Source organism: Ochotona princeps, chromosome 20 (genome assembly GCF_030435755.1).
Source record: "Ochotona princeps isolate mOchPri1 chromosome 20, mOchPri1.hap1, whole genome shotgun sequence".
Lineage (NCBI taxonomy): Eukaryota > Metazoa > Chordata > Mammalia > Lagomorpha > Ochotonidae > Ochotona > Ochotona princeps.
The window spans coordinates 24344927-24365915 of NC_080851.1; the positions used below are offsets into that span (position 1 = coordinate 24344927).

The following is a 20989-nucleotide window of genomic DNA, read 5'->3' on the forward strand; positions in this document are numbered from 1 at the left end:
TTTCTCTGGTGCATTGGGTCTGGCCTTCAGCAGATCTCAAAGCTGGGGGCGGTGTAAGACAAGAGACAATTGCAGAAAAGGGCTTCGGCACCTGGCCTACCGGGAAGATCCCTCCCCTGTGTGGCCAAGGCCATCTCTCGGGGGCCGCAGAAAGGGGTCAGGTGGGCACTGGGTCATAGCAGACGTGCGGCAGGAGGAGGAGGCCGCTCCACTTCTCCAGCCTGCCTGTGTCCTTGCTGATTGAGTCTGGAAACCCCAAGATCCATTCTCTATTAGCCAGGAGTGTCAGAAACACGCCATGAAAACCTGGGAAAGTGGCCGGAGTGAGGAGGACCCTGTGCTACAAAGAAGAGAGCTCCCCTCCCAAGAGTGGGAAAATGGCATCCACCCCATCTGCGGTCCCAAGTGCCATGGCACAGGAAGGAGGGAGCTTGGCAGGCCCGGGCAGGGCAAAGCAGCTTGCTTCTGTCCCACAGTTTCATGCCAAATGGTCCCTTCTTCGAGCCAGTCTGTCTCAGGCTGCCATTAGCAATGTTCTTCCCAGTGTCTGCCGGGGCGTCCTGCGAAAACCCTGGCCAAGTCCCTGCTGCCCCCAGTTCAGGCCCCCCTGTCCTCAGCTTTGCACACCCCAGGGTGCTGGAAAAGGAGAGGCAGGATGCTCTGAAAGCCAATTTAAAAAATGATCCAGAGGAAAAAGCTATTTCCTTTATTTTTCTTCGATCTCTCTTTTTGCAATACAGCATAGGCTCAGAAAACGATGCGCCTTTTTTGTCCCCAAGCTGTTTTGTGACTATTAATTCAGAAAGAACTCTCCAGCTCACCACAACCCTATAAGGACTGTGCCCACTTCATAGGACCTTGTTGCTGCAGCAACTTGACAGGAGACAAGGATTTGGGGGTGGTAGTCCCCAAGGTGGTTGTCTGCCCCAGGTATCTCCACCAACATCACTGGAATACCAAACAGCTATGTTCACCCTCAGAGGTCAGAATGCAGATTCCAAAGGGTGAGGCCCAGGAATTGCATTCTAACCATCATCACACAGTCACAGCATGCCAGGGTTCAAAACCACGAGGGAGCAGCTAATCCAATTATTTGCAGTGGGGTCCCAAAGGGCTCCCCTGAATTTGCACAAGAGCATTTCAAAAAGTTCTTGGAAAATGTAATTAAAGGATGTTTATTTTGGGACAAATATTTTTTTTTTGAGATCCTTGCCTAGGAGAGGTCTTCAAAAAGTTCATGAGAAATGAGTATTAAGAAAAAAAAAAAGCTATGCAGCTATGCACGAATTTCAATTTTCTTGCACCAAAATAAACTTGTAATTCCCAACTTGCCACAACTCTTCTGAGTTGATGTTCAGAAAGTAGGATGCTGTGGATCCTGAAGTGTAGCTTTCTGCAGAGACAAGTTGGGAGTTTTAGCAGAGAGGAGAGAGGACCTGCCTAAGAAGACACTATCCCATGGGGACACAGCTCACAGGTCAGCAGACACCCACCCTCCGGCCAGCCTGACCCCCTTACCTGCAAGATCCAAGGAGTTGCTCTCAGCAAAACCAAGCTCTCCTGTAAAACACAAAGTGGGCATGCATCAGAAGGCCCGGCCACTGGCCTGCCGTTCCTCCACTCCAAGCCAAGGCCAGCCCAGGAATGCAGCAGCAGCCTGCCAACCAGCATACACTGTCTAGCACTTGCCCGCAACTCAGCATGCAAAGGGGGACTCTTAGGAAGAAGGAAGATGGGACCTTTGCAGGAGAAGGGTAACAAATAGCAATGTGGGGCTAAGTCCTGAGGTTTCTTTGATGCCCAACCCTCAACCAGGCCTCCTGACCTGCTACATCAAGGGCAACCCCAGAATGCCAAAGCCTTTGGCCTCGGGAACCTGTCCGATTGCCCTCCAACTTGTTCCCACGGCCTCCTTTTCTTATGCCGAAACTTCTGCTTATCCAGGAAGCATCCACTTCTCAAAATGCAGTTTCTAAGGCCCAGCTGACATAGCACTGCCTCCAGGAAGCGTCCTCTGTCTGCCCGACTAGTCTGCCTGCAAGGGGCAGCATTCTGGCTCTTCAGTCCTCTTGCTTGCTGGACGTTCCAGCTTCTTCAGCCTGCTGGGGACATCACTCTCTATATGGATTCACACATGAGTCCAGGCCTCTGCAGGCACACATGGGTGGCCTGGTTTCCTAAGCCCTGTCTTCCTGAGCAAGCACATGAGGAACCTGAAGTCAAGTCATCTACCTTCCCAAGCTCCCCACCCCAGTGTCACCGAGTCAGGGAGTGGCAGAGGTAACCCAGCCCCAATGAGCTCTCATTCCCCGCTCTACCAGACCCCAGCAGCCAGAGCCCAGGCCTTCCCGAAGCAGGGCCCCTGTTGCACGGACTGATAGAGGACTGATGGACCCATGGACGGTGGTCTGTCCTTAACACGGTTCTTCTTACCAATGGTTTCTGTCTCCCAGACTGCAAGAGAAAGAAAGAGTAAAGTACAGTGATAAGTAGGCAGGCCAGAGTCAGGGTCTGCTCTGCCTCCTACCCCCAAAGTGAGAGAGAGCCTGGCTGGGGGTTGCAAGTCAGAGACCTCCATGTCACCTTCATCTCCAGAATGCACAGAGGCGCCCTAGAGGAGAAGGGAAGAGCCAGAGCAGCTGCACCCCCACCACCCCCGACCTCCCGCCCAGCCACAGCTACCCTAGGAACTCCCGACTCTGCCTTCTCACTGTGGAAGTCTCACCCTATAAGCCTGAGAGTGGAGGTGCCAACAGGCCCTGCTATAATGAGCCATTAAGAAGCAGGTGCAAACAACAGGTTTCTGGTGCCAGCGCCAGAGGGAGGAGGCAGTGACAAGAACATGAACTCCACCGTGAATTCATTCTGCCTTGGGGAAGGCAGTGCCTGACAAGCAGCCACAGCCTAATCCTAACATAACTTGGGGAGATAGACCCACAGTGGAGACTTGATACAAAATGACTATATGAATCCACAAAAGATAGAAGGAGTGGCTTGCACTGGTTAGGATTGGATCTCTAACTGGAATTGGCCCAAGTCACAGTTGCCACCTCTCACATCATGTTCCCATCCCCACTAGAGACTATCTGCCCCTGATTCCTCTTTCATATTCACTCTGGACCGGCCCTGGGTCACACTCAATCCCTAAGCCCTCTGCGCTGGCATGTGGGAGGTATGGTGATAGATCCCAGAGTGAAGGGGGTATGGTCAATAAACTGTTTTCTCTGGGTTTTGGGTTAGGAGCACTGTTGGGCACCACTCACTCCATCTGCTGCCCATGCAAGCCCCTCCCCACCCCAGGGAAGAAGCAAGGGGGCTGGAGTTCAAGGTTTGAAAGTCAGTTTGCCTCTTGTTTCTTGGGAAGAGCTTGGCACTGCAATAGAACTGGAAGACTCCACCCCTGGAAGATTATGGGCCTGAACCGCAGGACAGGAGGCTCTGAGGCCAGCCTGTAAGGGCCCTGTGCACAGATACACAGCATCCAGCCCATGCCACCCTCCAGAGGCCCTACCTTCCAGCTTCTGCCCCAAGGCCCATCCAGAGACCAGTGGATGCCAGTGAACACTTCCCAGGAAACCCCAGCCTAAAGGCAGCTCAGCCCCAGCTCAGTGCCCTCAGCAAGCTGCTTTGCCTGCCTGGACATCTCCAAGGGCTGAGGAGGAGGACTGAGTGGCCCTATGAGTGACAGGGGTGACAATATCTGTCCACATTCACCTGCAAGGGTGCCAGCTGCTTCAGGAGGCCACTTTGATTCACAGTGCTATCCTTGAGCCTCCCAGAGATTCCCAGAGCGAGCTGAGACCACACCTGGCCCTGCCAGAGCAGGTGCCTGGCTCAGGTTCCCAGCCTTGCCTCCATTCATGACCATGTGCCCTCAGGTGCAGCTAGGAACCATGTAAAGGGAATGCATATGTGTTCCCACGTGCCAGCATGTGAGCCATGAGCCAGGAGTGCCCACCCAGGCACTAGTCCCAACTGCTGCTCTCTCCTAAGAGGAACTTGGTGCTGAGTACAGGGAGCAACTGGGACAGGGGTAGGCATCCAGCTCTGAGCTGAACGCACCTTGGTCGGGATTGAAGATGCGGAAGAGCTCAGGGCAGCTGACCAGCACCATCTCACCCACATGCGCGGGCTTCCAACACGTGATGTTGTCCCACATCCCAGGGCAGCCTGTGGGCAGAGAACGATGGTGAGCACATGTACACACCACACACACATTCCACGGAAATACACACCACAATGTACATCACTCATGTGCGCCCATCTGCGCACCACATATACATATCCACACAGGGAACACACGTATGTACACACATGTACACCACAGCACACACATTCACACATCCACTTGTACACACATGTATACCACACATGCATCACAACACACAAACATACCACACACATATAAGCATGGCAATACACACCACACATGTATATACCCATACACAATAGATACAGTCCACATAACAGACACACAGCACACATCATAGATGCGCACCAGCTACATCTCCATCCCATGCTTGCGGGTCTCCAGGCAGTCCCTGGGGGCTGAGCCCATGGCTGGCTGCCTGCCAGATATCCCGACCTCCACGGACTCATGGGAGTAAGACTCGACTCAGCAGCATCTCCCACGAGCACCTGCACCCCTGTTTCTGACCTGGCTAGAAAGCAGAAGTCACCTCATGGTTTTCTCCTTCCCACCGTACACAGGATCCTGCTGTGTAGAATCTATACCTTGTTCTCCACCCCTATACCATACCATCTTCCTCCCATGCTCATCAACTTTTCCTGAGACATGACCTTGGCTTCTGAAGATGGAGATGGGTATGGAGATGGTGTGCCCCCATCCCATATCAGAGCACCTGGGCTGGGTCCCAGCTCCTCTCTGCATTGCAGATAAAGTGCATCTTGGCAGGCAGCAGCTGAAAGCTAACATACTCGGTCTTGGTCATCCGTATGAGAGACCCAGCTTGAGTTCCCAGCTCTTGGCTTCAGCCTGGCCCAATCCCAGCTCTTTCAAGCATTTAGGGAGTGAACCAGCAACTGGAAAATACTCCTCTCTCTCTTCCTTTCAAACAAAATGAAAAAATTAAATCTTTTAATGAGACTGTCATATGAAGGAATCTCAAAAAGAACATGGAAAATCCCCATCAAGAGAAATCTGTGCATAGATTTCAAAAGGTTTTACTTCAAAATAAGCTTAATTCTTAATTGTACTTTCTAGAAACTGAAGTGCCCTTGTCCACTCCACCAGCAGCAATGAAAGTTCTCAGTGCTCTTAACACCCTCCATCCTTTAGCATGGCACCTACAGCCCCTGCTCCCCAGCCTCACGGCCCCTCTGCTCACTTCTCTCCCCAGCACCTGGGTGATGGCTGAGGCCATTAGGTGAGAGAGTCCACTCAGGCAGAGGACATGAAACAATAGCAACATGGAGGAGGAAGCCCAGCATGTACAGAGGAAAGACATATAGCGATGCCATCAAGAGACAGGAGAGAATCATAATGAGATAGTGCATATGTCCGACAGTATGGTAGGATTTCAGGAAAGTGACCCTCCTGGCCTGGTGCGTTCAAGGGGAGGGCTTTTGTTCTTCTAAGGGACAGCAGGTGCCCAACAGCATCCCACCTCTTAAGCTGTCATGAAGATTTCTGAGTGCACACAAGAGAAGCCCTGCCAACCATGCCAGGCTCACTGATGGCATGCTCACTGTGTTAGCAATAATTGGATTCTTTCAAATGGGTGCCCCTGGGAGTCATTCCCCTGAGAGAAGTCTACCAAGGTGTGGAAACAGAGTGGAGTCCCGCAGGTGCAACCAAAGTCTCTGGAAGACACCACTGGGGTCCCAGAGGTTACCTGGGCGGGTGCTAGGCATGGGATAGACCTGGAGTGGACCTGATCAGCTCCTGGTTACATGACTCCTGGGTGCAGTTTGGAACAGGAAACAATTGCAGTTCCTGAGTGTGGAAAAACCTGCCTCTCGGAATTTAGCCCTCACAGTGTTGGAGTTCAGCCCTAGTCATGTGGGCCTGTGACATCCTGCTTGTGTCAAGCTACCCGCCAGCACCACTGCACCTGGAGCCCCTAGACTTATTCTCAGAGCCTGGGGTCAGTTCACCCTCCACCATGCCTCTTAACTTCCTGGTAGGGCAAAGCAGAGGGTTCCTGTATCTGGCTACTCCTGATTTGGAGTGACCAGAGCTCAAATCTGCAGTAGAGATTTCCCTGGGAACTGCTGACTCCTTAAGAGACAGCTGGGAGTGACAGGGCCTGCCTTCCTCCTATGTCCCTCACCCCACCTTGCTGCTGGGAGCTCTCTGGGAACTACCCTCAAGTTGTGCCTTGTCCTGTCTCTACCCTGGACCTCTCCACAGGACCCGTGGCAATGCCAGCAGTAGTTGGGCAGGTGGGACTGTGGTGTGGAGCTCATAGCTCTCCACCTGTTCCTCTGGCAACATCCCTGGAGTCAGTGGAGACTCAGCACTGCCGCTGGCCTAAGACACATTTCTTCTAGGTCACCTCTACTCACCTCTCATCACCAAGGCCCTCTGGATGAGCTCTGTTCTGGCCTGGGGGACCTTGAATCCTCCCAGGGGCCATTCCCCTGCATGCTTAGGATGATGGCAGCTAAGCTCTGCAGAGAGCTCCGGGACTTCTAATTAAGAACTGAGCAGCAGTTTCCTTCCTCTGGCACAGAATGTGCCCAACTCCTGCAGCCCCACGGGTTCTGCCGCCTGGTCTCAACAAAAGCTTAGTCCCCTTGGGAGTGGAGATGTCAGGACGCTTTTCTCCTCCTCCTCCCCTCCTCCTCTCACCCGTTTGTTCTTCCCACTCTCTCCCTTCCCCTTACTCACTCCTGTATTCAAGAAGCCCTCGATGAGTCAGGCACTGCAGAACGAGACAGGAAGGAGGGAGAGGAACTCACTGGCGGCCTTGCACAGTTCACAGTCTGGGGCCGCATTAGTTAATGATCTGGGGCTTCATGCTGAAGGCTAAGAGAATCTGCCAGCCAGAGAGCCCATTTCCTTTCAAGGCAGCAGGTGTATAGCTAACTTGATGCTTCCAATGGTACAATGGTACAGTCTGGCTGGTGCGTGTGTGGGTGGGTGGGGGGTGTCAAAAGCACAAAATGACTCTCCCTGAGCTACAATGAAGGAGCTGAGAGTCCCACATTTCTTCTGGACAGTCTTAGGGGATCTCACTCCCTTGCCAGTTCCAGAACCCACAGGTTGCTCACCTTCCTCAGCTGCCTCTTCCTCTCTTACCCTTCTCCACTCCCTCTCTTCCTCTGATTCTCTCACCTTCTCCCTTCACATACCAGACCCCTGCAATCATCCTGGGCCCAGCCAGATAGCCCAGGCTAGTGTTCTCCTCTGCAGAACCTGACACTAATAGCAGGCGCAAAGCTCCATTTGTTGGGTAAGGGGAGACAGTCACAGGCTTAGGAAGGGGACATCTGGAAGGTAAGGAAGCTACAGGGCAATATGCTATCCAATAACAGGAAACGAGAGACAAAGAGTCACATGACCTGCTTGGGTAGCTTAAGGACCACCACGTATAATAGCATGAACTGAAAAGCAGGGACCTGCACAGCAGTTAAGATGCCGCTGGGGTTATCCACTGCCCATATCCTCAGGGCCTGGGTGTTGTTGCTGCTCCAAATGCCAGCTTCCTGCTAATGGGCACCATGGCAGATGGCAAGTCAGGGCACCCATGAAAGAAACCAAGAATGAGTTCCCAGCACCTAGCTTTGGCCTACCTCAGCCCCCAGCTATGGAGAGCATTTGGGGGTAAATAAGTAGATGAGAGATTTCTTTCAGATAAATCAAATAAACACCTTTTTTTAAAAAAGTAGAAAAATGGCCCAGCATGATAGCTTAGTGGTTAAAATCTTAGTCTTGCATGCCTGGGATCCCATATAGGTGCCAGTTCGCATTCCTGCTGCTCCATCCCCATCCAGCTCCCTGATTGTGGCCTGGGAAAGCAGTGGAGGATGGCCCAGAGCCTTGGGACCCTGTTCCCCTGTGGGAGACCCAGAAGAAGCTCCAGGATCCTGGTTTTGGATTGGCTCAACTCCAGCTGTTGCAGCCACTTGGGGAGTGAACCAGAAGATAGAAGATCTTTCTGCCTTTTCAATAAAAGTAAATAACCTTTAAAAAAGCAGGAAAAAAAGGAAGTTGAGTCAGAACAGGGCAGGGAAAAAGTGAAAGCTTGGTTTGGAGCAACAGTGGAGAGGAGGCCTATGTAGGACAGAGTCTGGAGGCAGGACCAACAGGACTAGGGTGACAACCAGCCGGATGAATCGGAAGTCAATGAATCGGAAGCACTTATCCATCAAGTGACTGAGTGCTTATTCACCAAGTACTGACCTGATCATAACACATGCCTCCCAGGTCTCCATGCCTTCCCCTCCCTCTGCAGCACCCTTGGGGACCACATGCCAAGGGTGGCATTGTCCCACGGTGAAGTGAACCTGCTGCCTGAATGGCTATGTGAGGTCCAGCTCCCCTCACATCCCCACTCATTGCACTAGCCTTGACATGTGCAAGCAAGAACTCTTAGCACTCTGACTCCTGGGGTTTTAAGGTTGACTGGTTCCTAACACAGAGTCTAGACTACCCTAACTACAGAGAGATCCAGAAGGTGTCATTCAAGTTCCTGGCTTGATTGTCAGATAAGTGGATGGATATGTAGATGAATGGATGGGTGGATAGATGGATGATAGATGAATAGATGGACAATGGGTGCTTTGTGGATGATAGTTGGATGGACAGTTGGCTGGATCGATGGGTAGATAGTTGGATGGACAAGTGGATCAGTGGATGAATGGGTTGGATTGAGATGGATAATGGATGGACAATGGAAGATGGATGGATGAGTAGATGGGTGGACAGATGATGGATGGATAATGGATGATGGATGGTGGATAATAAATGGGTTATGCATGACGATGGATATACAGATGGACAGACAGCTGGCTAGCTGACTGGATGGACAGTGGGGACGGCTGGATGAGAAGTAAATGGTCAGGGCACTAGGCAGGTTAGACATGAAGAGCTCAGTCTGAGATTAGGCAATGTTAACTGCATCCATGTGGAGACAGCTGTTTGCTAAAAGTCTGTAGTGAAGTCAGTACTGGTGGGAGATGAAGGGTGGAGATGGTCAATCCATGCTGCTGTTTAGGCCAGGCTGTCTGATGAAAGAATGCACATCAAAGGAAAGAGGAGAGCAAGGCCTGGCCCCGACAGAAGCAGGAATGCCTCCATTTCCAGAAGGAGTTGGCAGAGATGACGAGAAGGGAAACCAGGACAGGCTGGTGGCCCAACAGCCGGGAAAGCACGTTCCAGGAAGGAGCCTGTCAAGTCAGCCAAAGCTCAGTTCCTCTCCTTCTCTTCCTCCTCTGGAAGTGGTAGGGAATTAGAGCAGAGTAGGCCCCATTCTCAGGGAGACCTCCAAACTTTGTCAGCCCCCCAAAGCCTCTCCCTTCACCCGGACACCCTCCCAGTTCAATCTGCCCAGCTCGCCATGTTAGCATTCCAGTGGTAGAATTCAGTGCTGTTGGCAGACCAAGTGTAGGCAGGCAATGCCATGCAGGCACTCTGAGCAATGTCTGCTTCAGGCCTTCTACAGAAATTAGCCGAAAGGCAGATGGGCATCGTGGCAGAGGGAGAGACAGAGTCCGACTGGGCAGGTCGGACTGAGAGAATGCCAGAGCTATTAGCCTGCGACTGGAACACAATAAGGTGCTAATCTCAGGTTGCCATGGCAATGAGCCTGTCCATTTCCACATTGTTCAAAACCCAGGAGACCAGGATGCCAAAGAGACTCAGACAAAGCCAGGTCCTTCCTTGGAGAAGCCCCCCTAGGATGCTTGGGTCAGGTGTGCACAAGGCCCCAATTTGAGCACACAGCATGAAGGTAAGGAACAATTCCATTTGCTGAAATGGGCTTTACAGCCAATATTTCTTTCCCTTTGTGTAGAGCTGTGAGCAGAGTGCTGGAGGATGGGAGTTCAGCTGAAGTCAGTCGAAGTCATGGTCCTTAATGTGGGGACCCCAAATCAGCAGTGTCACTTAGCCTGTCTGAAACACAGATGCAAGGGTCAGCACTGTGCATAGCAGCTTAAGCTGCTGCTTGCAATGCCAGACCTCCCCATGGACCTCACAGGGGTGATGCCTCCTCCAGATACTGCCTTCTCCTTTCAGGGCAGCAGCCCTCCTGCTCACTTCTGCCACGACACCAACCTAGCAGTCAGCCTTCCTGGCTCTCAGCACTGGGCACAAGAAGCCAGAGCTGGGCTTTGGCTGCTTGTGGCTCCCCCTGCAAACCCTGCCCACCTCTTCACTTTCCCCTTTAGAATGACCCCCACAAATGCACCTGGGACATGTGATGCAAGAACAACAGTGAGAGGGTGGAGGCCAAAATACCCAAGTTCCAGACCCATTGGTGATTAAAGTCACTGTCCTCGGGGCTCTGCATCCCCCAGATCCCAAACAAGACACTTGGATCAGATACGTCAGGGGTCCTTCCCATCTCCTCCAGGAGCACCCATCTGGAATCCTTGCCTCGGTTTCCCAGTGGGTGGGGCTGTGGTTAGGGCTGAGCAGGAGCTGAGCAGCGGGATGGGGAGAGCAGTCTGGCAGGGAGAAGCCCGCCTACCAGCTCGTGTTCACTGAGAAGCCGCTGGCCGCCGCTGAGCTCAGCCCAGGGGGACCACTCCATTTAACCGGACCCAGATTAATCAAGTCTTTAAGCAGATGGCGCTCAGAAATCCTACAAGCACCCAGAGGGGAGGTGGATCCCTCTGGCCCGAGCTCCACCCTCAGGCACACAAGGAGCCAGCTGGCACTGCCGATGCTGGAGCCTGGTGGGGCTAGAGGAGAGGACTCTGGGGTGGTCCCAGCCCCCAGTCGAACGTCCCTTCTGGCAGGAATCTGGGGCAACTTCATTTCTGCAGACCTTTGCTGCCCATCTGCACAGTGAGAAGGGTGGGGAAGTCAGGTGGAGGGGGCTTGGGGGCAGGGGTGGGGTCATATCAAGGTGGTAACATTCAGAACATGTGAAATGTCTGCTTAGTCTTGGGGCCAGGGATATGTGAGTACAGAAGGGGAGAAGGCAACCCATGCCTGCCCACCCCCACCCAAGCAGGAAGTGCCTGCTGCCCCCCACCCCGACTTAAAGCAGCTCCCACGGGGGTTCCTGCTGTATCGTCTCCTGTGGTTTCCCATGGGATAAGCAGGAAAGCAGTCCCCACAGGTCCGCCCTGGGTGACCAGTTCTTCAGTACAGCCACTGGCAACAGCTGTGTCCCTGAGGCTGTTTGCTAACAAGTCTTCTGACAGCCACTGCCCAGCCCAGGCAGCCGCTCTGGCTGGTTCCCCAGGGCAGAGAAGTCAGCCCCATTGGCCACCCAGTACAGCCCTGGAGATCGCAGGGGACCATACCCCAAGCCAGGGCAGCTCCAGGACACCATCGGCAGACCTGGAAGATCCCCTGCACCACTGCCTGCAGGCAGGCTGGATAAAAGCTGGTGACACTCCATGACCAGCCTGGATGTGCTGGGGCTACTGGGCCTCCCCAAACCCCTGACTTGCCCCATGCCCACAAACTCACCTGGGGAAGAATCGTTCAGGCCCAGCAGGTCATTGGCTCTCTGGATCTTCTCCAAGCACATGGCTTGCTCCTTCTTGAAGATGCAATCTGAGTGCATGGCAGTGGCCTGCAGGAAACATGCAGGGTGGATGGTGGGAGGGAATAGGGAGCTTCCTCCTACCCAAGCACTAGAAGCAGCATCCCAGGAGTAGGAACAGAGGCTGCAGGAAGAGAGTGCCACAGAGATCTCAGGACCAGCACGAGTCCCGATGTCCACACCGGGTCTGGAGCGGACTGGACTCCCTGCTAGCATCTCCATTTGTGTGTCTCAGCATGAGCAAGTGCGCAGCACCTTGCCGAGGCCACACATTGCACTAAGTACCAGGCCTGTGACTCCACAGTACCATAAAATCAGTACTGTGCTGATCACTTCCCATCTTACAGTTGGGAAAATGCTGATGGGGACTTGCTGAAAAGCAAGGGCTTGGAAGCCTGGAGAGTCAGGTTGTTTTCCCAGGTATCCTGGCTCCAGACACCACGGGGGCTACTGCTGCACTCCAGGCATGTGAGGAGCCGGGCACACAGGCTGGGGGACTCAGCAGGCAGGCAGGCTGCAGCAGCGGCAGGTAAAGCAGCAGAGTGGGTGGGTAGCTTATTTACAGAAGGGGAAGTTGAGGTTCAGAGGGTTTAAGGCATGGCTTCGAGCTCAGAACCAAGAAATCTCACAGTCCACACCATGCTGCCATCACGACAGCCACCTCCCAGGACTGTCACTCCGACTCAAAGCCCTCAGGGCAGCGAAGGCTCCCAAGGGACCACCAGCCAATGCACAGGCAGTCACATGGGCTTGTGGAGGAGCAACCCTGGCTGCTCCCAGGAAGAGGGGTGACTTTGACTTGTGGCCCCAGGGGAGGCCAGCCAGAGACAGGGCAGGCACCCAGGGCTCTGGGGATAGTGTCATTCACTGCAGGCTGACCTCCCAAGTCATGTACTGGGGGCATCACCTAGGAACCCATGCCACCCTGCAGGTGCATGGACTGTGGTCTAGAAGACCCCAAGAGCCTTCTATAGTCCTGACCAGCACTAGACAGTGGAGCAGGCTGAATACTGTGCAACTCTCACATCCGCACAGGTCACTATCCTCTACCTGCAGGAATCATTTCCGGTCCAATCAGGTCCGGGTATTAGGAAACAGACACATGTTTGGATCGCCCAAAATATGGCCGAGTGATGGTTCTGGCAGACAGCAGTTCAAGCGGATGGCTTGGCTATAGACACAAAAAGATAAGTTCTCTGGCGGCGGGTAGCGTGGTTCAACCAGTGGGCCAGACAGGGGAACGTCCTGGGCTCTTACCATAGGGAGCAGGAGGAACGCAGCCAGGGAGACCCACAAGATGCCAGCCATGATGCTTCGAAGGCAGCCCTTCTGGACTCTAGCTCCCACCAGTCGCTGCTCAGCCCCAAGGCGACCACAGTCTGGGAGAAAGGAAAGATACGCATCTGGTTACCTGGCCCCTGCCTGCAGCTGCCACCTGCCCTCCATACTGCTTCTCTCTTGTCCTTTCTTCTCCTGTCTCACAGACACCTGCCAGGCACTGAGCCCGGGTGGGCATGATCAATACCTCGACATACCCTGGCTTGGCCCTGTCTCTCCTGGGTTGGACCAGAAAGGATCTCCCCTTCTGCAGCAGATAAGCTGTCTGCCACATCTTGGTACCCTCCCCAAGTGATAAAGCTGTGGCTGGCATACTCACATGCTGGTCCAGAATGACAGGTGCCAATCTCCCTTGCTCTCAGAGAGCAGGCACACAGTGACATTGGCTCCCATGTCACATGGTGGTGGCAGCATGACATACCACTGATGGCCCACCCCCTGATCCTGCTACTCCATTTTTCCTGGCCATGCCAAGGCAGACAAAGATGACACTGGAGAGGGCAGGAGGAGCCAGATTCACAGGAACAGTAGGGGGCTAAGCCATGGCTCCAGCCAAAGCTGCCTACTGACGCAGCACACTGTCCCAAGCCAGATGAATGCGAGTTGCTGTCTCTAGCAGGGCCTGTCTAGTCCAGCTGCCCAGCCCAGCACCCTAACAAGTACACCCTCAGTCCACTTTTCCTTCCAGGATAAAGCCTTGAGAAGTGACACGGGACATATAAGTGACTGCTGGAGAGCCTATTCAGGCCTCAGAGGGGGTAGGAGCTCCCATGGGGGCAGGTACACAAGGACTGGGGCCACAGGTAGGGACCACACAAGTTACAGGAGCCCAGCTTGTGCCCTGAGAAAGCTCTTCTCTGCTTGAAAAATGTACCATTGATCCTTAGGCTCTGCACCCCAGCCATGCCGCATCTGGGAAGGCCTTGTACTTGGATCAAGAGAAGCACCTGTCAGGAGGGTCACCACAGCCGGCTAAAATAGCAGCAACCACAAAATGTGGGGTGGCAAAGCAGCTTGCCAGCAGACACAACCACACCGTGGGATACTATCCTGTGATGTTTCACTGGCAATTAAGTTGTTACATGGGAGATGGAGGAACGAACCCGCAGGTGCCTGGGTCACAAGGCCCTGGGGGCTGAACAAAATCCTTCTCCTGTACCCCTCCCAACAGTCCTTGCATGCACATCCCAGCCAGTGCCATGGCTCCCAACTCCATGAGTAAGTAGCCAATGGGAAGGAACAAGACCCCACTGCAGGAAAGCTCAACCCCATGTTATCCATCTCAGTGACACCAAGGGAGGCCACAAGAAGCCCACAGGACCCTGGCCAGGTCAGTCCAGACAGCCACAGAGGACTGGTATGGGGGCAGGCTGGCATCACTGGCCTCAGTATTTATGGGCACCCTGAGGCCCAGCCTCTTCCATTGTGCCTACTCCCAGGGCTTCACAGGCTGCCTCTGGTGTGATGGTGCCATGGGACTCGCTCACGTCATCCAGCCCCAAAGAGAAACACCATGAGAAAAGAGCATGTCCCCATCCAGTGACACAGGCTGCAGGGCCAGGAGCTTCTCTGCATTGTATTTCTGCTGGAGCTGCCCAGGTGGCCTGACTCCTGCTGCAGCCCTTTCCTGTTCTCCCCACTGCCCTGTCCTCCCGCACATGGAAACACCCAGCGATGAGATGGACACGCAGGATGCAGTAGCTCCCAGGCCTGCACCTCTTCCCTGCCCTCCTCATCAAAGGATCTCAGGAGTCATCTCCTATAGCCTCATTCAGGTGCCCCTCTGCCCTCACCCCCTACAGGACAGGGCTCAAGAGCTGGCAGTCTCGGGCCATCTGTCTCCAACCCAGGCTTCTGGGAATGGTGCCTAACATGCCTCTCTCAACCTTGTCATCCGCTCCTCAGCCCAACTGCCCCCACCTGAGAGACCAGGCCAACCCATGTTTCCCTGTCTGGCTGGGCCCAGTCACAGAGGCAGCTTACCACGATGCCCTCAGCCCATGTCCCAAGACCCTCCATGTCAGGTTCAGGCTCTTTCACAGCAGGTGGGATTTGAGGACAACCAAAATCCCTCCCTCCTGGTGTTCTGTGGGGTGGACTTGGGGACCCTGGTGCAAGCCACCTCATCTTGCTCAGCCTCTATTTTGTCACCTGTGATATGGAAATAATAGAGATGCCCATCCATAAACAATGCATCAACAAATTTAACAATATAGTAGCATCTCCCACCCAGGGTGCACACATGGCAACTACTATCTCCATCTCCCCACCTGGCATTCAGGTTTTCTGCACTCACAGCCCCATGTAGCACTCAAGATAGGGATGGCAGGCCTGGGTGTACCAGGCTCTGTCTTAAACAGTCTGCACCTCAACTGCCCCAAAGCTACAAAACAGGTTCTGCCATCCAGAGCAGAGGTGACAGACACACAGAGAGGCTCAGCAATCCCCCACTCCAAGTTACACAGCAATGCCCAGAACAGCCATGCAGGGAGCCCAAGAAGTCTGCCTCCAGAACTTACCACGTATGTCTGGAATAAAAGGAAGCTTAGCTCCAAGCTCATAGGCACTTTATCAATGAACTCTCATATCCCTGGGGAAGGTCAGGCCCTCAGCTGCCCCCTGTGCCTCCTCAGGAGCAGTGAGTTAGAGACTACAGCCCTGAAGTAGATGCTGATAGCATCTCCCCTTGGGGCAGATAGAAAGACTGAGGTCAGAGATCACACAGCTTGGAGCCCTGGAAGTTGCCTTGTAGGAATAGGATGAGTGACAGGTGCCTGGACAACACCAGGCACCGCCTATAAGGGTGGGAGGGACCTCTCTGGTGCACACAGGCCTGGGCCACCTGGCCACTCCCAGGTTAGTCAGTGATGTCCATGCTCCTCATTCACAGTGTACAGCAGGAACCAGGAGACCAAAGGGGTCTCCAGCCATGATCCCACCACACCCTGCATTGCACATTAGCTACAACACAGAAGTACATGTGAGCCATGTCAGGCCATTCCACTGGTTAGGATCTAAGGCCCTGGGAAACCAAAATATTCTAGGATCCCTCTGCCACATGCTTTTCATCCACAAATGTGTCCTGGGAGGAGTCCTCTTCCACACTGACACGTTCAGAGCTCTCTCCTAACTTTGCAGGAGGTAGGAGATGGAAGATGAGGGAGGAGGAAGGTGGGAAGGGTAGCAATGACAGGTGGGAGGGATGGGACCGGAAGCCGGCAGGAGCCAGGAGGAGCTGTGTGTTTGCTAAGCACTTAGTGGGCAGCACAAGGAGTGGTGGCTATGCTCGCACAGTCACCCTGCCTCGGGACTGACCCTTGAAACCTGCAGCTTCTCCTGAGTGTGGACAAAGCCAGCACTGATGGGCAGCTGTCCCAGCACCTAGCCCAGGCAGGACCCACTTGAGGTGCCTGCTGAGCTGTGTGCCTGTGGGAGCGGGGGAGTGGTGTGACAAGCTTCCTGTTTAGGGAAGCGCCCTCTGCAGCCAGGAGCAAAATAAGGAGGTCAGAGGAGGGAGGGCAGGTGCAAAGCCAGCCCCCAGGGCCTCTTCTGGCTCCAGAGATGACCGGAAGCCTTGGGAGGAGGAGGGGTTGTGTGGAAAGCAAGTGGATGGAAATAAAGGAGGAGCCTGGATAAACTTGAGAGGGAGGCCTCTCTGGGCTACTCCAGAGGGGGCAGAGAAGAAAGGAGTGGGCAAGGGCAGAGGCAGAAACGGAACATGTGCTTCATTACACACATCTAAGGTAGTTGAGCCATCCACAGGGCCCTCTGAAGGGAAAGCATACTGTTTTCTCAGCCAATCTTGTGTTGTGCCCATTAGTCAAGGTAGAATGGTAAGGACACCTAAGAAAATGTGTGGAAACCAGGAAGCGGTGGAATGAAATGCCCAGCTATTCCCCAGGACCAACCTGACCTCCCAAAACCACCTCCAAGAAGCCTGTGATGGCTGCACCTGCCCCTTTCGCTGTCACCATCCTCTGAGGACTCCCAGCTCTGGCAGAGGAGCCCCCTCTCTCCCTGTTGGATGTTTCAGGTCTCATCATAGGCTTTGTGGGTTCCAGTCTTATTGGAAAACCATTCAGAGCTCCAGGAAGGGTGCCATGCAGCATCCAAGGTTCCCTGGGCATCTCCGCTCACCACTGCGCCCCTCGCGTCTGCAACCTCTCCCCATGTGTCCTTGCTAACCTTGCAGCCCAGGACTTGGCAAGGCCCTCCAGCCAGGCGGATGATGCAGCCTGATGCCTATTTTGTGTGGCCTGTGAGCCAGGAAGGGTTTTTAGTTTGCCAGTTGGTCAGAAAAGCATACCCCCCTACACACACATACACACAACCTGCTTCATGATCCATGCAAACTCTCTGAAATTCAAATTTCAGCATCTGTAAGTGAAGTTGATCAGAATGCAGGATGCTCCTCTGTCTGTGTCTGGTCTGCAGTTGCTCAGGAGACAACAGCAGTAAGACAGCCTTATGTCACAGCACATGGTCCCAAAGCCCCTAATATTTACTACCTGCAACTCCATGGAAAAAAGCTGACCACCCTTTTTCTAGGCTTATCTCTCTCTCTCTCTCTCTCTCTCTCTCTCTCTCTCTCTCTCTCTCTCACACACACACACATACACACACATGCACAGAGGCCATCACATATACATGCACACACCCATACACATTACATAGTACACATACATACATAATACACAAAATTCATATAATACACACTCATTGTATATACACAAACACACATGTACACAGATGTACACACACACATATGCATGCACATACACACACCTTTTCCAATCAACTAAAGGTGTGTGGAGAGGTTCATGAAGCAAAGCCATGTGTTCTCCTTAGGCCAATACCAAGGAGCCCTAGGCATGCCCAGTCCATGTGGAGGGAGCCTGTGTGTGTGTGTGTGTGTGTGTGTGTGTGTGTGTGTGCTGCAGTGTTGCTCTCTGTTTTGCCCCAGTTCCCTGGAAGGTGTCATGAGATGCCTCTATGCCTCCCAGCTGTGTGTCACTCCCTCTCGGTGTGTCACTGTGGGGGTGGCTGTCACCGTATGTTCTGACGGCATTGAGAGCTCGGTACAAACACATCGCCACTGAGGAGCTCCCAGGCTCCTTGTTGCCAGGCAGCCAGACCCTCTGGCCCAGCTCCATCAGACCCTGGACACTCACATTCCTTCACTTGGGAAGCAGCCATCTCAAGGCCTAGAAAGTCCCCAGGGAGCCCTTCTCTGGGCCTTCAGACCTCTGCTCACACACCTCCCAGGACTGGGATGTGTCAGCCCAGGGAAGCCGTATGGTAGAGAACTGTCCCGGAAGCAAAGCCTTCCTGGCACTGTGCAGGGCTCTTGCTTCGCACTTGGCACACCTTGGCTCTGCCCTCTGGCAGACAGCACAAGGTGTCCACCCTTCCCTCAGTGCCAGCCCTTGATCAATGAAACGCTGGGCACTGGCGAGACAGGTCACCCAGGCCATGTTCCCACGAAGAAAGCCACCTGGTGGCCTTCCTTAGCCTCTGGGTCGCATACATGCACCTGCCAGCACCCTCTGCAGGGACTGACTGACTCCACACAAACTGAGGGGTGTCCCAAGTGGGGGTGCAGCAGAGAGGTGACCCTGTCAGACATAGGGGTCCCTCGCTTTCCCATCACATGCTGCTCAAGTAGGACCTCCTTCTGCCTGGGGCTGAGCTGACAGCTGGGCAGGGTCCTCAGGTTCCTTGTTCACCTCCCAGCACTGCACCTGCACAGAGTCTTGTCCCAGAAGCGCCCGTGAAGCAAAAGAGGGAAGAGACCTGGAATGCCTGCCTGATCCCCTCCCCCCGACACACACACACTTGTTGGCTGATTGGTCTTGGTATCTGGCAAGAAGCTGCGTCAGTGTGTTCCCGCTCTGTTTCTGATTTCCATGTCCAAATCCTCCCGGGGCACCCAGACTGGCACCTCTGCCCGCCCTCCGCAAGGTCGGCTAGGGAAGATAGCCCCATTCCCAGGACCAAGTTCAGATACAGGCCTAATGAGCAGACCTGGCTGCCGCCTGCTCCTGGCTCCCCTCCTTCCCACCTCACTCGCACAGTTCTTATCCTCTGCACCAGCCCATAGCCACCCCCACCACCACCTCCCCTCCAAGCTTCTCTCACCTGACCTTCAGGATGCCTGTCTGCCTCTGGCCAGGCGCAATCCCAGAACAAGGCATCCTCCCCCTCCTCCAAGAAAAAAGCCAACCGCTGAATCCTTTAGTGTTTTTTTTGGGGGGGGAGGGGTTGTTTACAGGACGCTGTAAGGCTAGGGGAGGTAAAGCAAGAATCTGACGTACCTGCACTGAAACCACAAGACTTTGCCAAGGGCCCCCCTCCCCGCCCCCAGCATCCATCCATCTAGGGCTATGCCAACGCGCCCTGCTCCACGTGAGATGCCTTCAGCTTCCCGCTGGCCTTCCTCAGGCCGGTCTAGCGCCAACCATCCGCTAGAGCTGCGGTCCCTCCAATCACCCCCTCGCACCTCCACCAGCACGCCAAAGTCCTGCCCAGGAGATGGACACCCCCCCCCCCCCGCGGCTCCCCGAAGCTGACGCAAAAGCCTCAGCCTTTAAGGGGGCCGGCAAAGGGTCTCCTCCGGCCGGTCCACTGGAGCCCCGAAAGGCCGGCGCGTTTTCCTTACAGGCCTCTTGGGCGTTTCCTCGCGGGACCGCTGCTGTCCAGACATCCCAGAGCCAGCTTCTGCCCGCCGCGGGAAACCGAGAGAGCACTCTCTCGCCAACAATACAGAAGGGCTCGCCACGCGGGCATTGTGCACCAGTCCCCACTCCACCCCCTACATCTTGTGCCCACTCCTCAGACCCCCTCATAAAGGACTGCAGCACCCAGCCACAGTGGGAACTCGCCTTCGCCGCCTACCCCACCCGCGCACACGGGTCCACCCGCTTAGGGGTTAGCGAACGAGTCCCTCTGCGTCCCTGCGGCCACTGAGCCTAGGTCTCCCTTCTCCGAACCCGGATGGGCACGAGACGGTAGAGCCGATCCCCCTATCCCATGGGACTGCGGGGATCGGGCGCCCCAAGCACGGCCCCAGACACTAGGAGTGGGGGCGGGGAGCCAGACCGAAGCGCAGGAAGCGGATTCGGCTGCTGTGCCCCGTGCTGGCCCTCGCCCGCTCTCCGTCGGGGAAGCACGCGTTGTGCAGGGGCCACGGAGCTGCCGGAAGAGTCCGAGATCCCTGGAGCTGCTGGGGATGAGGGGTGATCCTTACCTGCTCGCTGCGGGACCTGACCGCGGGGCCACTGGTCGGTTTGGGGCAGACTCAGCATAGAGAGCACGCAGCCGGAGCCCCGAGCCCCGCGCCGCCAGAGCTGCTATCGAGCGCGCCGAACCGATTCTGGGTGCCCGTCGGCCGCTGGCGGCGGGGTCCGTGTGTCCCTGCGCCGCGGCGGGTGCGTGTGCGCACGCGGGGACCGCGCTGGCCCGCAGCCGCCGCAGCCGCCGCGACTCACCGCCCGGAGCCCGAGCGCAGTGCCCCCGCTCGCCTTGGCCAGCCCCGCGCCGTGCGGCCGCCCAGCCGGGCTGTGTCCTGCGGGAGAAACCGGGCCCTGGGGCAGGAGGCGGGCGACCGACCCCCGCCTCCCCCCGCGGACTTTCGCAGCCTTGCGGGGTGCGGTGCAGGCCAATGAGCGCCCGGGGGCGGGGTTAAGCCGGGAAATGGGGGTCAGTGCAGTGGGGACCTCGCCAGCCCGTGCAGACCGGAGCTGGAGAGGCGAAGGGAGAGCCCCTTCTCTGTCGCAGAAGGTGGGGGCCTTCCCCGGGCTCAGCGCCAGCCTTTCCACCCTTACCCAGGTCCTTGGGAGTCCCTGCGTGTTGGAAACTGCTCTCCCTCCTCCAGGAAGTCCTCCTCCCTGCACAAGCCCCAGGCCCACCTCTGTTGGCCCCACAGCCTGGGTTTGGGAGCCTTGGCTAGTGTATGATTGCCTGAT

At 55.1% G+C, this 20989-nt stretch overlaps 1 protein-coding gene across 2 annotated transcripts in view; it reads right to left on the reverse strand.

The window, feature by feature from the left end:
• Window positions 1-20558, reverse strand: part of ADCYAP1R1 (ADCYAP receptor type I) — a 40045-nt gene extending 19487 nt beyond the window's left edge. For both annotated transcript variants that reach the window (XM_058678246.1, XM_058678245.1), the window contains exons 1-6: window positions 20272-20558; window positions 12945-13066; window positions 11612-11717; window positions 4063-4170; window positions 2434-2454; window positions 1519-1560 (exon numbers count right to left, since the gene is read on the reverse strand). In XM_058678246.1, coding sequence (XP_058534229.1) covers window positions 1519-1560; window positions 2434-2454; window positions 4063-4170; window positions 11612-11717; window positions 12945-13066; window positions 20272-20329 — 457 coding nt within the window. In that variant the 5' untranslated portion in view covers window positions 20330-20558. The remainder of the gene's footprint in view (window positions 1-1518; window positions 1561-2433; window positions 2455-4062; window positions 4171-11611; window positions 11718-12944; window positions 13067-20271) is intronic.
• Between the last annotated feature and the right edge of the window lie 431 nt (window positions 20559-20989).